General features: G+C 39.6%; 1 protein-coding gene across 1 annotated transcript; it reads right to left on the bottom strand.

Moving 5' to 3' along the window:
- Positions 1-15,590: 15,590 nt before the first annotated feature.
- Positions 15,591-16,607, bottom strand: LOC131598027 (uncharacterized). Its single transcript, XM_058870675.1, has one exon. It carries the CDS (start codon positions 16,605-16,607, stop codon positions 15,591-15,593), a length of 1,017 nt encoding a protein of 338 aa, XP_058726658.1.
- Between the last annotated feature and the right edge of the window lie 312 nt (positions 16,608-16,919).

Raw genomic sequence — 16,919 nt, 5'->3', positions numbered from 1 at the left:
CAGGTTTCACTGACCTAATACTGACCGGAGAACGTGTCGAAAGTGGCATTCGAAATGGAAAAATTCAAGTAGGATCCTCCTCTGGTACTACAAAAAGGCCCATCAGAAATGAGGTCAATACAGCGCAAATTCAGACAAGTCACAAAAGTGATCAGCATCAATCTGTAGGGGCAGTTATGATCTCCGCATCTGCACCTCAAAAAGATCAACAGCCAAAATATACGCATCGACCAGATGCACCAAGAAGAACTTTCACCAAAATCAACATGCCAATCTCTCAGGCATTGCAGCACTTGCTTAAAGCGGATCTGATCACATTAAGGGGTCCTCCGAAGAATGTCAATACTTCTTCTCTGAATTATCGCCCTGATGCAACATGTGCCTATCATTCAAACTGTCCAGGACATGACGCAGATCACTGCTGGGCCCTGAAAAATAAAATCCAAGACATGATAGATGCTGGAGAAATTGAGTTCGATCCTCCAGAAACTCCAAATGTCATCACAGCACCTATGCCAAAGCATGACGAAACTGTTAATGCTATCATAGACACAGTTTACATTTATGATGTGAACGAAGTATCAATTCCACTCCTCGAAGTCAAAAGAAAGTTCATCCAAGCTGGTTACTTTCCAGGTTGTGATCCCGACTGCTTTTATTGCTCACGCCAACCCAATGGTTGTGAAAATCTAAAGATGGGAATTCAAAAACACATGGATCGCTGTATCATTATGTTTGAGAGGCTCCCTTCTATGGACATGTTGGGCAAAGTCTTTGCCAACGGGATAAGAATGGAAGACGTCTCAGTGATCTCCAGCTTACCATTCAAAATCTCTACCAAGGCTCCATTCAAACTTTCTGCTACACTCAAAGTGGCATCAGTAGTCATTGCTAGACCAACTCCATTTCCATACTCCTCAGACAAAGCTGTCCCATGGGGATATGACACTAATGTTTACATTCATGGAGTTAAGCAGGATCCCTCGACTAAAGAGGACGCAACACTAACTACTTCAGCTGTAAGTAACATTGCAGGCACTAGCAAGATCACGAGAAGTGGAAGAATCTTTTCACCAGAAATTTCTCCAAATATTGCTGCTAGTCCAATCCAGGTTCCAATTCCTATTCCAGATATCAACACTCGAGGCAAAGAGCCACTGATCGAACCAGTTCAAAATCCGGTAGAGATCACTGCTGAGGATCCATCAAAGCAAGAGATGGACGAAATATTGAAAATCATCTGCAAAAGTGATTACAATATTGTCGAACAACTGGGGCATACTGCTTCAAAAATCTCAATGTTATCTCTGCTAAAATATTCAGAAGCTCATGCTAAAGCTCTAATGAAGTTCCTTCAAGCTGCGCATGTGCCTCAAGAAATCCCAATCGACCAATTTGAGAATTGTGTCGCCAGTCTTACAGTGCCCAATGGTCTTGGTTTCTCTGATGTGGATCTAACTCCTGCTGGAAGAAATCACAACAAGGCCCTGCACATCTCTATCGAATGCAACGGCACCACTCTGTCTCATGTGCTAATAGACAATGGTTCCTCTCTAAACGTGTTACCAAAGGTAATACTGGAAAAACTTGACTTCAAAGGAGTTGTGCTACAACCAAGTGATGTGGTTGTAAGAGCCTTCGATGGGTCAACAAGAACGGTGTACGGAGAAGTTAAGCTCCCAATCAGAGTGGGCTCTCAAACTTTCGATGTTATCTTTTCCGTAATAGACGTTCTTCCAACATACTCCTGTTTACTAGGACGCCCTTGGATACATGGGGCAAACGCTGTAACTTCTACCCTGCATCAGAAGTTAAAATACCCAGTAAAAGGAAAGGTTGTCACAGTCTATGGCGAAGAAGAATATATGGTCAGTCACTTGAGCAACGACAAGTATGTTGAGATGGAGGGCGAATCCATCGAAACTCCGTATCAAGCTTTTGAGGTTGTATCTCCAGATATCTCTACCACCAAGCATATTCCTGCTACTCCAGCTACAACTATGGCTTCTCTCAAAGATGCCAAAGCCATGATTGAACAGGGTGATCGCACAGTGTGGGGACAACTCCCTGATATACCCTACAAGTCCGACAAGCTAGGTCTGGGCTATAATGGTGAAAATCAAAAGAATGATCAAAATCCTCGCTCTGAAGGGTTAATATCACACTTCGCCAGCCAAGAAGTAAACGCCATTGATGATGAAGGGACATACTTGAACCACATCATTCAGCCATATCCAGACGAAATTCCACCCATTACCATGGGAATGTGGGATGCTGTGGGAGGACCAAATGACGGTTACAACTACCAGTATATCACACCTCAGAATTCTTACATTGCTCTGGAAGATCTTACTCCAACAGAAGAGGGTAATCAAAATGACGGAAGTATCACAAGTCCCGTCACTCAGCAATATCAAAATCCACCCAAAGAAGTATGGGACACGCTAGGAGAACCCAGCGGCAAATACGACTATATGGTGAAATATTCCGCTCCTCCGAGCTTTTCAACTCCCATCAAAGACATTGTCCCGACTGGATGGGACGAACAGTACGACGACAACTTCGCTCTTGAAGAAGCCAGGAAGATGCCAAACAACGAAGGTTATTTTCTGTCACAGTACACTCCTTATCAGGATGCACAAGTCTCTATTCAAAACATCATTCCTACTGCATGGGACGGCCTTATCGAGCATCTCGCTCAGCCAATAGAGGGACCTCCACCTGGATTCTCATATCCAACAAATCATCCAACTTATCCTGAGGAATTACCTACGCATTTTCCCACTAGCGGAATCAATGCTACGGAAGACGAAAAGAACAACTGCAACTGGAACAGCTGGGTGCTCCCTGCTAACAACGGTGGATTGAACAACTGGAAAGCAGAGGATGTGATCTCCTTTGATCAGGAGTAAATGCCATTTCCTGTTTTCTTTGTGTATATTGTGCAAAGATAAAAGTGGTTCCTGAACAATCGAACCATGAGCTTGAAAGCCGTGTGCCTTAGCACAACGGTCCTTCTATAAAAAGGGTTTGTCATATCATGATTATGTGCATTCAATAAAATCATGGGATGCTTGCATGTTCAAAATTTTGTGATCCTTTTTCTTTCTTTATTCGCTTTCAAATAGCTATGTTTTTCTCTTCATACACACTCACATATCTACCATGCAGATTCACATACACGCTGGATCCAGTCAATAACGACTCTGCTATTGCCCGTCATGACTTTGAAAATCCGATCTACCAAACTGAGGACGAAAGTGAGGAAGATTGTGAAGTGCCAAGAGAAATTGCAAGACTTCTAGAACAAGAAGAAAAAGCCATACAGCCTCATGAGGAGCCGATTGAGGTCATCAACTTGGGCAGTGACGAAGAAAAGAAAGAGGTCAGAATTGGGGCTGACTTAGAAAACAGTGTCAAGCAAAGACTGATTCAATTGTTGCAAGACTACGCCGAGATATTCGCCTGGTCTTATCAAGATATGCCTGGCCTTGACACGGACATTGTAGTTCATCGCCTGCCAATCAAAGAAGGAAGCACTCCGGTCAAACAGAGACTGCGAAGGAGTAAGCCTGATATGTCAAAAAAGATCAAAGACGAGGTTGAAAAACAATTCAATGCCGGATTCCTAAAAGTTGTAAGTTATCCTCCTTGGATAGCTAACATCGTGCCTGTACCCAAAAAAGACGGGAAAGTCAGAATGTGTGTAGACTACAGAGATCTGAACCGGGCAAGCCCTAAAGATGATTTCCCTTTACCGCACATCGATGTACTAGTTGACAATACCGCACAATGCAAGGTATTCTCCTTTATGGACGGATTCTCAGGGTACAATCAAATCAAGATGGCACCCGAAGACATGGAAAAAACAACCTTCACAACTCCCTGGGGAACCTTTTGTTACAAAGTAATGCCCTTTGGTCTAAAAAATGCTGGAGCTACCTACCAACGAGCAATGGTAACACTATTTCATGATATGATTCATCAGGAAATAGAGGTGTATGTCGATGACATGATCGCAAAATCCAACACCGAAGAAGAACATTTGAGTCATTTACACAAGCTGTTTGACAGACTCAAGAAATACAGATTGCGACTGAACCCGAACAAGTGTACCTTTGGAGTAAGATCCGGTAAACTCTTAGGTTTCATCGTCAGCAGTAAAGGTATTGAGGTTGATCCTGCCAAGGTCAAAGCCATTCAAGAAATGCCTATACCCCGTACCGAGAAACAAGTCAGAGGATTCTTGGGACGTCTAAACTACATAGCCAGATTCATTGCCCATATGACTCCTACTTGTGTGCCAATCTTCAAATTACTGAAGAAAGATCAAGTGGAAAGATGGAATGACAAATGCCAGTTAGCCTTTGATAAAATCAAAGAATACCTTCAAAAACCGCCAATCTTGTTACCTCCTGTGGAAGGCAGACCTCTGATAATGTACCTAACTGTGTTAGAAGATTCAATGGGGTGTGTACTCGGACAACATGACGATTCCGGTCGAAAGGAGCACGCAATCTACTATCTTAGCAAAAAGTTTACCGATTGTGAAACAAGATACTCACTACTCGAAAAAACTTGCTGTGCCTTAGCATGGGCGGCTCGCCGACTAAGACAGTATATGCTAAATCACACCACTTTCCTGATCTCCAAGATGGATCCAATCAAATACGTGTTCGAAAAACCTGCTCTCTCTGGAAGGATTGCAAGATGGCAAATGATCCTAACAGAATATGACATTCAATACACTTCGCAAAAAGCAATCAAAGGAAGTGTGGTAGCTGATCATTTAGCTCATCAAGCAGTAGATGATTATCAGGCATTGAACTTTGACTTCCCAGACGAAGACATTATGCTAGTCAATGACTACAAACAACCAGGATCCCGATGGACTATGGTTTTTGACGGAGCTTCTAATGCGCTCGGCAATGGCATCGGAGCTGTGATCATTTCCCCCACAGGAGGTCATACACCCTTCACCGCCAGATTGTGTTTCAATTGCACCAACAATATAGCCGAATACGAAGCATGCATTCTGGGTCTCAAAGCTGCAATTGATCTAAAAATCAAATTCCTTGAAGTCTACGGAGACTCGGCCTTGGTAATCTACCAAGTCAAAGGGGAATGGGACACAAAGCACCCAAATCTAATTCCATACAAAGAACATGTGTTGAGTTTGATTCCTTACTTCGAGGAGATCACTTTCGAACACATCCCACGCGAAGAAAATCAACTAGCTGATGCCTTAGCTACCATGTCATCCATGTTCAAAGTCAATTGGGACGACGAAGCTCCTATGATCACCATTTACAGGCAAGACGAACCAGCCTATTGCAATGAGATCGATACCAAACAAATGGAAGACAAATCATGGTTCCATGAAATACAAAGGTATCTCGAAACCCAGGAGTACCCTGAAGGGGCATCTATTAACGACAGAAAGTTTCTAAGGAGATTTGCCTCCAAATTCTTCCTAAGCAATGGAACTTTGTACAAGCGCAACCATGACTCGACTTTACTTCGTTGCGTAAACAAGAAGGAAGCAGAACAAATCATGGAAGACATACACAATGGTACCTTCGGTACTCATTCCAACGGACATACAATGGCTAAAAAGATCTTGAGAGCAGGTTACTACTGGTCTACCATGGAGACAGATTGCCATCATCATTCCAAAACTTGTCACAAATGCCAGATATATGCCGACAAAGTGCATGTACCTCCAGTTCCATTAAACGTTCTGACGGCTCCTTGGCCTTTCGCAATGTGGGGTATTGATATGATTGGAGAAATCAAACCTACTGCTTCCAACGGACATCGCTTTATCCTGGTCGCTATTGACTACTTCACAAAGTGGGTAGAGGCAGCTTCATATGCTTCTGTCACCAAGAATGTGGTAGCCAGGTTTATCAAGCACAATCTCATTTGTCGGTACGGCATCCCCGAAAGGATCATCACTGACAATGGCACGAATCTAAACAACAAAATGATTACTGAACTCTGCACGCAGTTCCAGATCAAACATCATAATTCTTCTCCATATCGACCAAAGATGAACGGCGCTGTCGAAGCCGCCAACAAAAACATCAAGAAAATCATACAAAAGATGACAGTAACCTACAAAGACTGGCATGAGATGTTACCTTTTGCTCTTCATGGTTATCGCACATCTGCGCGTACTTCAACAGGGGCAACTCCATTCTCGTTAGTCTACGGTATGGAAGCAGTTCTCCCAATCGAAATCCAGATTCCTTCCTTAAGGATCATGAAAGAAGCCGATCTAGACGAAGACGATTGGATTCAAACTCGATTCGACCAAATACACTTGATCGATGAGAAAAGACTTGCAGCTATCTGTCATGGCCAGCTATACCAAAAGCGCATGATCAAAGCATTCAACAAGAAAGTCAAAAGTCAAGCATACCAAACTGGTGGCTTGGTTATCAAACGCATCATCTTACCACAAGGTGATCCCAGAGGCAAATGGACCCCCACCTACGAGGGACCATTCATAATCAAGAAAATATTCTCCGGCGGTGCCATGTTGCTTACCACCATGGATGGCGAGGATTTCCCACACCCTGTGAATGCGGACATAGTCAAAAAGTACTTTGCTTAAAAAAAAAAAATACAGCTCGCTAAGTTGAAAACCTGAAAGGGCAACTTAGGCAAAAATGAGCGTCTCGGTGGATTGAAAACCCGAAAGGGCGATCCAGGCAAAAATTAGAGACAAAACAAATACAATCCCGGTAGGCTGAAAACCTGAAAGGGCAGCCTAGGCAAAAATTAGGGAATAAAGCATACAACTATGTCCCGCTCAGCTGCCTACTCACCGACAAGGTTCAACACCTCAAAGACACCGATCAGTCCAATCACTTTCTTCCAACAAGTGAGGGATGAGATGCTCGAAGACAGATTGGCAATAGCAGAATTGAAACTTGACTGGATCGTTCTCACATAGCTATTTCTTTTCATAAATACTTTTCAAAACTTTCTGACAATTTCCTACTTCTAGGATTGTTGTCTCCCTATACTAATCCGCCTATCACGGCACCTTTTCAAAAATCAATGCAGCTTATAACTAACATTTTCATTTTTTCTGTTTTGAATACGCGAGCATCCCAATGATATTTTGAATGAACATATGCATTTGAATATGATTGATGTTTACCAGGAAAAACAGGAATAGCATTCCGGACATGTCCCAATTATTTGGACATTATCCTAAACCAGCATCAGAAGGAAGTTTCCCCAATGGAGACACATTCCTCAACAAATCCCTCAAAAAGATTTTTCTTTCGAAAGAAGTCTTATTCCCCAGCAGGGTTGTTCCAGATTACTGTCTTCAGAAGGTGTGATCTCCGCACCCAAACTTGGTCAGATAGTGCATCGGAGGATTATGCATCTTCCTCATTCCCACTCCAAAGGGCGTCACAGTCCGAACTCTCAAAACTACTGTTCATCCCCGAGCAGTAATCAAAGATCCTTCAATAGAACATCCTGGTTCTCAAAGAATTTCCCCAACCCAGGGTACTCAAGCGAGACAGAAGATCATCAACAACCACGATGCCTTCACTTCCAAATGGCTAGCAGGGATTTATTTTCCCAATCACAATGCCTTCATTTCTTGACGACTAAGCTGGGATTTATTTTCCCAATCAGGAGCTTGACACGCTCTAAGCTGCATAAACCATGCATCACATTCACACTCATATTCACATTCACAATCATGCATCATACGCATATTCATACACAACATAACTTGCATATTTCTCCTCTAGCTCGAGGATCTCATATCATACATGCATCATAGACATCGCATATTATTAACTTGATTTTTCAGGTAGACAGATGTCTTCAGCAAAGATGTTCTCACTCACATGCAGTGTTCATCCTGAATCTTATTCAGACAAGCAGTCCTTTCAGATACAATCAAACCAAAGATTCACTCTGAAGAACTCTCATTCTCAACTCATTTATCATCTAACATTGCTAGTCTAAGGCGATACCTCAGACGGTTCCAGAACGATCTAGCATTTCAGATCTAAGGCGATACCTCCGACGGTTCCAGAACGATCTAGCATTTCAGATCTAAGGCGAAACCTCAGACGGTTCCAGAACGATCTAACATTGCAGATCTAAAGTGATACCTCAAACGGTTCCACAATGATCAACTTTCAAATCCTTCATCAAGATATAATCAACAGATTCATTCTGATGAACAAACCATCAACACATTGTCCAGGTGGCATCCGAAAGCCCATCTCAGGTAATGTTTCAATCTGCCAACAACATTTCACAGACAACATTCAAATGCAACTTCCAACATCTCTGCTGATCAAGGTAAGTGCAAATTTTCAGGGCATCTATTTATTCAATCATCTTCTACCCTCAGATTTCAGACAATCTCTTCAGGTTTAAGAAGATTGAATAGGGGCAACTGTTATACCCCAAAATTTGCCCACTTCTTTTTTCAGGAAAGTTTCAATATGAAAATTAAGAGTCTCATATAAACATGGATTTTTTCAAAATATCCTGACATATGAAGAACTTGGTTTTCAGAATTTTTCTTACACAGTAACTTGGCTTACAGTGGAATTTATTCTTACGCAAACGCCAAATACTGTTCTTTACTTCACAAATACTATTTATTTATTTTACAGATAAATAGTACTAACACAGTTCATGCAGGGTTAAATCTTTTTGCAGGCGCAAAAGCAGGAAACTCACACTGTACTGGTAACAATTGTTTTTGTTTTCCCACTAACTTTTGTGCTATATTCCATTATTTTCAAAATCTTTTCAAATCTATCCTTTCAAATTCAAATCTCAACTTTATTCTATCCATCTCTCTTTTTCCAACACTATCATACACTTTCTTTCAAATCTTACTTCCACTCAAATTTTCCTTTTGTACGGAATCACATCATTCCCCAACGTCTCTTTCCTTCTTTCCATTCTATAAATACCTCTCATTCTTCCCACAAATCTCACATCAAATTCTAAATCATCTTTCAAATTCCTATCTCATAATCCATCATTTCTTCTTCCCTAGCAAAAATGGCAAAATGGATAGAAACACTGCTTCTTACAGTCGTCACCATTGCTACGGTGATCACAACTTTCTTCTGCCTACACAGTCCTGAGAAGTGTGGACCTGCAATGGTTGCACTCCCACTCCTCTACATGTTATTAATCATAGCATGGTTCGTCAACCGTCATTTTTAAAATTTGTCGTGTTTCTTATTTTCTTAAACGTACCGTTTATTCGTCGTACTTTTCAATATAGTATGTAATATTTATACTGTCAGTATTAAATGTTGTACTAGTTGTCATAATATTGCTTAATTACTAAGATAATATTTTGTGTATTTTCTGCCAGTCAAATATTTCTATTTCTGTGCATTAAATAATTTTCAGGTTATTATCGGTAATTTTGCCCGCATACCGTAAATATCAGTTATTTATTATGTTTCTGTTTTCTAACAAGTCATGTAAATAAATTTTCATGCTTCACACCAAACAAAAACAAAAATAACAACAAAAAAAAAAAAAGAAAATTAACTTTGACGGTTGATTTTTCACTTTAACTGCTGCTTCAGTACACGAACAGTCGGTTGACAGACAAACTGCAGACAGTACAATTCACAGTGATTTGTACAATCAATCAAATCAATCATTCACAATTCAAATTTCCAAGATTTTTGTGTTAGAAGTCTTCTGAATATCACATGATTAGCAGAAACTCAACACTGCACAAAAATCAGGTACGCTTAACTGCCTCCTATACAGACAGTCCCTAATCAGGGTTTTTCTTGTTTTAACAGGAGCAACAAGTTTTGAGAGCTCAAATGGATTTCATATACATCCATACATCTCAAAGTACCATCATACAAATTTTCAAACTTCAATTCACTCAGACGCACCGTCAGCAGCTCGAACAGTCAACAGACGACCCGTTTGACCAAAAAAGTCAACTGACAGTCAAAAATGAAATTTTTTGTCAAAGTCCATATTTTGTCAAAGGATTCAACATTTGATCATTGGATGATCACAATTCATCAAGGAAAGATCAAAAATCAACAAAACCCTAAGATTCAAAATTAGGGTTTTTGCCTGAAAAGTCAACTCAACTTTGACTGATCATAACTCTCTCATCCTTCATCCAAAAAATGTCAACCAAAGCTCATTTTGAAGGAAATTCAATTATCTTTCAAATGCAATTGATCCCATGGTCATAGCATTCACCATTTGAAAAATATGGCCAAAGACATTACAGGTCATTTTCAAAGTCAACAAAAAGACACTTTTTTCAAATGGACACACAAGGAGAACCAAAAATCATTTTGATATGAGACCAAAGACATTGGTTAGAGGACTCTTTGAGGTTTCCAAAAAGTGCAAGATCTCCTTCATATGACAAAAATTGAAGGATTTACACCTTGTTGAAGTTGGCTAAATTTTGGGAAAATGCATGAAATCAACATTGCTCAAAAATGTTTTTTTTCCAAATGAGTCCAAGTTTTTATGGTCCAAACATCTTTGCCATGTTACTATGGGCCTCCCACGACCAAGACAAAGCCCACATCTTTATTGGCCATTTTTTGCATAATTTTATCTTACTTTAAGATTAAAATTAAAAGGAAAATGCATGGATAATGGTTGCTTGGCCTCCAAGTATGACTCACTTCAAGGAATCTTCATTTTTTCTGCAAGAATTGAAGAGCAAGACAAGAGCATTGAATGGAGTCAAGCTTGGTCAACAATTCAAAGATTTTTAATATTTTAAAAATCAAACTTTCAACAAAGACAACAAAGCTTCTTAGCTTGAGTTCCAAGCAACTTTGGGCTATAAAAGAAGCATCATACTTCAGCAAAAGAGGGACACACGAAGAGATAGCAAGAGAATAGCCACAAACCTCTCAAAATTCTCAAAAAAATCTCCATACTTTGTAATTTTCAAAATCAATTTTCCAATCAATATTAATACAAACCAAGCATTCTAATCATCTTCTCAAAGATAATAGAGTAAGATTGAACTTTAAACACAGGCCCATGAGAGTCGTATAAAGCATATAATACTCTTCATGTACATATGAATTTTATTTTCGTTTTTGTATATGCAACTGATTTCAATGCTAACCAACCATCCTATCATGCTCATAAGGTCCTATGCAAATGATCTGGGCCTTAACATGCCAACTCCCACGTGAGGATAGCCATATGCCATTAACATAAGCTTATGAGTGTTCATACTTTAACATCTTCGAACCTATAGCTATGAGCATCAAACCACGAAACTAATGACATATTTGGATTCAGGGCATCATGTTTAGTGGATCTGGGTTGTTTTCATATGTTGCTAACGTGTGTTCTTGCAGGTTTGGGAAGCTACCGAAAATAACGTTTTTGTATCGTGAAATAGAGGGGGTTAAAAACCCCCGCTATCTGTCTGAAAAAGTGCATGGGACGGAGGTTGAAGACGACCACGCGTCCGAGCGTGGTTCGTCAGTCAACTTTTCAACCTTCTCTCCTCTGTTTCCATTGGTCCATGCAGGCGAGGGTGGGGACCAGTCTGACTTTGGTCTCCCACTAATCCCATGCCTTGCTTTAATCATGTGCTTCATGTGACCTCAGATCTGAACCCTTGGATCAATTCAATCTCCAATCCAACGCCTCACACACGCAGCTACACCATGCTCCCTCAGTCAACTTCCACACTGAATAAGTATCCTTTTTTATTTTCTATTTTATTTTAATTTCTTTGATAAATTAATTAAAAATAGTTTAAAAATTCAAAAAATTCCCCAAAAAATATTTTAAACTTCTAAAATAATATATTATTTTCTGAAATAAAAATATTTTATTTTTCTTCAAAATTTCAATATTTTTCATAATTAATTAGTATGTATTTATATATTTGCTTATTAATTATTTTAATTAGTCAAAAAATCATAAAAAAATTGTTCTTTGTGTTAAATATTGTTTATATATCATAAACTAATTTTGTACATATTTAGGATAATTTTCTCTTTAAGTTTTAATTATTTGTGTAATTATTTGCATAATTATGTTTTGATTAACTTAAAATATCCAAAAACAAATTTCAAAAATTCCAAAAAAAATTAGTTTTGTTCTAAAATCAATTAACAAACATTTTGTACATATTTTTAAACTTATTTGCTAGGTTTAATCATATTTCCATCTTTTCTTTATTTTAAATTAATTAATAATGCATTAATTATATTTAAAATAAATCACAAAAATACAAAAATATGCCTTTTATTTCTTGCAATTTAAAATTCCTAGATAAATGTATAGGATGTCAAATTCATGTAAATAGGCTAGTTTACATTTCCCGCACAATCGATGTAATAGCGTAGATTTACTTTCTGCACTTTACATTTCCGCATTTTAATTTCCAGCACCCATATAAACTGCGTGTATGTCAAAGATAAAACTGAACCGTCAGATCACTAACTTCAAAGATAAATATCTGAATTCAATCACAATCACATTTGCACCTCCTAGGGTAACCCCTTTTCACTCTTTTCAAAATCAAAGTTACATTTCTACTGTTTCGAGTACAAAATCGAACCTTTTGTTTATATCCGACGAATGGATAGATTTTTAAAGGGAACAAGGATAAAGACCTCCTAACTCAGGGTAGACCTCCTAGTTTGCTTGCTCAAAATCAAAACAAACAAAATTCTCATACACTGTTGTTTTTTTAAAACGAATTTTCCAAAAGACAATATTTTGTATACATCCAAACACGGATCATTACAAAATTAACGATCTTTTCAAAACATCTTTCGAAAGATAAACAAGCATTTGTATATATCCGCACAAGGATCATTACAAATTCTATTTGCAAAGGTATTTCAAAAACACAGGTAAAGCATTCCGAATCAATTGAAAAGTAAAGCAAATGAGCTAAGCAAACTAAAGAGCCCATGGATAACCATGGATACAAAGGGTGCTAACACCTTCCCTTTGTATAACCTACCCCCTTACCCAGAATCTCTCAAAGGTCTTTTTTCTGTTTCTTTTATAAACCTTTCCTTCATTGGATAAAATAAAAGGTCGGTGGCGACTCTGTAAACTTTTTCAAAAGTGACGCGAAAGCGTCCGATCGACAAAAAAGAGTCAGTTCACGTATCCCACCCACGGAGGGGTATGGCCCGAAAGGACGGTCCACACCCTCCACACAAGCTTGGATGCCCGACAAGAGAGAAGAATATGAAACAAAGATTCATTCTCAATCTCACAAAAAATGCATAAAGAAGAATTGGGAAAAGACAAACCTCTAGCTTCCAATATATCCATAGTTGGCAATCTATTCAAGAAACATCTCCATCTAAAACATTTAATTTTAAGAGGAACCAAAGTTTTCCATAGAAGAGAAAAAGCATCCGAAAACTCCACACGAGGACCAACCGGAATATGAAATTTACCATACAAAGAGTAGCAGCTCTGAACCGAAAAAACTCCCTCCTCCCCACCGATCCAAGACACAGAATCCCTGCACCAACGCTGCCCCTGCTGCAGCCTCACCGAAGTCAGCCGCAAGTGCAGCTGCTGCACTTCCAGCCCCGCCTCCACATCACAATTCATGCTAATCCCCAAGTCCCCCCACTTCCACTCATTATTTACCCACCCTCCCATACAAGCAATAGACACGAATTTCATTTCCGATAACAAATAAGCCACCGGAAAAACATCCTTTAAAGTGATGTCCTCTAGCCAACAAGAATGCCAAAAAGAAATATGATAACCATCTCCAACCTTGAACTTGCAATTATTAATAAACACCTTGTCTTTGTACTCATTATCAACCGAAAGCATATCCCTCCACCAAAAAGAAAAATTAGACTTTTTAGAATAAGAATCCACCTCTCCCATCACTTGAAGATTAATATCACCATATCTAGCTTTTAAAACATCATACCAAAGCGATTCCAAACCTTCAAGAATCCGCCAACGCCATTTGTGGAGAAGAGCTAAATTGAAATCCCCAATTCTTCTTAAACCGAGGCCTCCTTCATCAATTCGATAGCAACACTTCCTCCAACTCACCCAATGAACTTTCTTCCTATCTCCTCCTCCCCCCCAAAGAAAGTTACTTTGAATCCTAGTTATCTCCTTTAGAATCTTCTTCGGCGCTTTATAAAAAGATAGCATAAAAATAGCTAAACTACTAAGAACGGACTTTAGAAGAGTTAGTCTACCCCCCATAGATAAAAACCTAGCCTTCCAATCCAATAACTTCAACTTGATTTTGCCAAGAATAGTTTTCCAAGAAGAGATCCTTCTAGGATTAATACCTATGGGGATTCCAAGGAAAACAAAAGAACTATCCTCTCTTCTACAAGACAAAAAGTGAGAAGCACAATCCAAGAAGTGATTTTCTATATTGATTCCAATTAGCTTGCTTTTATGGTAGTTTATCCCAAGCCTGGAAACTAATTCAAAACCTCTTAAAATTGCCTTTATAGTCCACACTTGTTTCCAAGTCCCTTCCCCGAAAAGAAGTGTATCATCGGCGAATTGGAGGATGTCTACCGAACAAGACCTTTTCAATTTAAAACCAACATAATCACCCGATGCAACCGCCCTCGCCACCAACCGCCTCAAACCCTCCGCCACAATCACAAAGAGGAACGGGGATAAAGGATCGCCTTGTCTTAAACCCTTCTCCACCTCAAACTCCTTCGTAGGACTACCATTCACTAGAACCGACATCTTACTAGAGAAAATCAACGCCTCCATCCACTTCATCCAAATGATCCCGAATCCCATTCTCCTTAACAAGTATCGAAGAAAATTCCAAGACACCTTATCATAGGCCTTTTCAAAATCAACCTTAAAGAGAAGACACCCTTGCCCTTCTCTCTTAGCCATATCCACCACCTCATTAGCAACTAATACACCGTCGAGAAGTTGCCTACCCGGAACGAAAGCACTTTGGCAATTTGACACTATGGAACCCAAGACCAATTTCAACCTAGAAGCCAACAATTTGGAAATAGCTTTGTAGACGCAACCCACCAAACATATCGGTCTATAATCGTCCAAACCCAAAGGATTGGAAGACTTCGGAATCAAAGATAAGAAAGAGGATGTGATCGCTCTAGACAATAACGCTTCCCTATGGAAACTCCGGAAACAATTGAAGAAATCCCCTTGCATAAAATCCCAACAATTCTTAATGAAAAAGAAAGAGTAACCATCGGGGCCCGAACTCTTCAAACCGTCGCAATCCCAAATTGCCGCTTTAATTTCCCAATCCTCAAAGGGCTTCTCTAAAAAAGCCTTATCCTCCTCTCCCAAAACATCAAAAGATATTCCATCTAACATCGGCCTTGACCTAACCTCCCCTATAAACTTCCTCTTAAAATGATTCTTCACCTCCTCCTTAATCTCCATAACCGAGTTTAAAATGGCATCCTCGGTCACAAGAGATCCAATATGATTATGGGTTCTTCTAGCTTTCATAACCCCATGAAAAAATTTACTATTAGCATCACCGTCATTTAACCACTTCAACCTTGATTTTTGAATTAACATATTTTCTTTGATTCTCAAATTCAACCAAATATCCTTTGAAGCCTTCTCTTCCTATCCAACACCTCATTAGTCTCTATAAAATCATCCTCCCCAACTTCCGTGTCTCCTTCGTTCAAAATGCGGACGTTCTCCTTCACCTCCAAATCAAACTTACCAAAAATATTAACGTTCCACCATCTCAACTTTTCTTTAAGAATTCTCAATTTCTCCTTAAGAATAAAATCACCCCTACCACACACTTTAATAGAGAGCCATTCTTTTTTCACGAAAGGAATGAAATCTTTATTCGAAAACCACTCCTTATTAACTTTGAAAGGCTTAGGTCCCCAGTTAGATTTGTCACAAACTAACCACACCGGGAAATGATCTGAAATATCACGATCCCCCACTCTTTGGCCCACCACCCCCCAATCTCTAACAATATTGCTAGACACCAAAAAACGATCAATCCTACTCTTCGATCTCCCATTACCTCCGAACCACGTATATTTTTTGCCCTTACAAGGAACATCCTCCACTTCACTCTCCCTGATGAACTCCTCAAACTCCGACCACTCCTTGCTCGAATTCAAGACCGAATCACCAAATCTCTCCCTCCTATTACAGACTGCGTTAAAATCCCCACCCAAGACCCACTCCCCATCAAGAAAAATGGTTTTCAAGAACAGTAACATCTTCCAAAGAATCCTCTTCTCAGCCAGAGACGAAGGCGAATAAATATTCACTGCATAATATTGTTTCTCCCTCCAAACAACCTTCAGACCTAAATAACCCCTTCCACCAAAACTAAAAAGGACCCTCACAGTGTTAGAATCCCAGAGAGACATAATACCACCCGCTGCCCCAATTGAAGAAAAAAAAGAAAATTCCACACCTGGTTTCTTCCAAAAACTACTAGCCAAGGAAACAGAAATGTTCTCCATCTTAGTCTCTTGAATAAAAAAGATATCAGGATTACCTCTACTAATAATGTTGTTGATTCTTCTTCTTTTAGCACTGCTACCACCCCCTCTTATGTTTAGAGTTCCTATAATCATGGGCACTAATTGAAATGCTCCTTCCTACCTTCCTTGTTGACACTATCATTCCTCTCCAGATCTTCTAACTCCACGCAACAGTCTTCTGGATCCGCAGGTCTCTCCACCCCCAATTCTGAAAGAAGCTTCCAAATCTTCTTACCCACTGAGGAGCCAAAATTCTCCTTCAATCTGATGTTATTTCTGCCGATAAGAGAATCTTCCGATTGCATCCCATAGGCCGCGCCGGAACTTTGCTGATCTTCTTTATTCTCACCTCTCGAGTTTTCTACAGAGAAATTGGATATAGGGTCCGAAATTGAGGGACCCTCA

Source organism: Vicia villosa, linkage group LG4 (genome assembly GCF_029867415.1).
Source record: "Vicia villosa cultivar HV-30 ecotype Madison, WI linkage group LG4, Vvil1.0, whole genome shotgun sequence".
NCBI lineage: Eukaryota > Viridiplantae > Streptophyta > Magnoliopsida > Fabales > Fabaceae > Vicia > Vicia villosa.
Note: the sequence above shows the minus strand (reverse complement) of the source record. Positions and strands in the feature narration are given on the sequence as shown.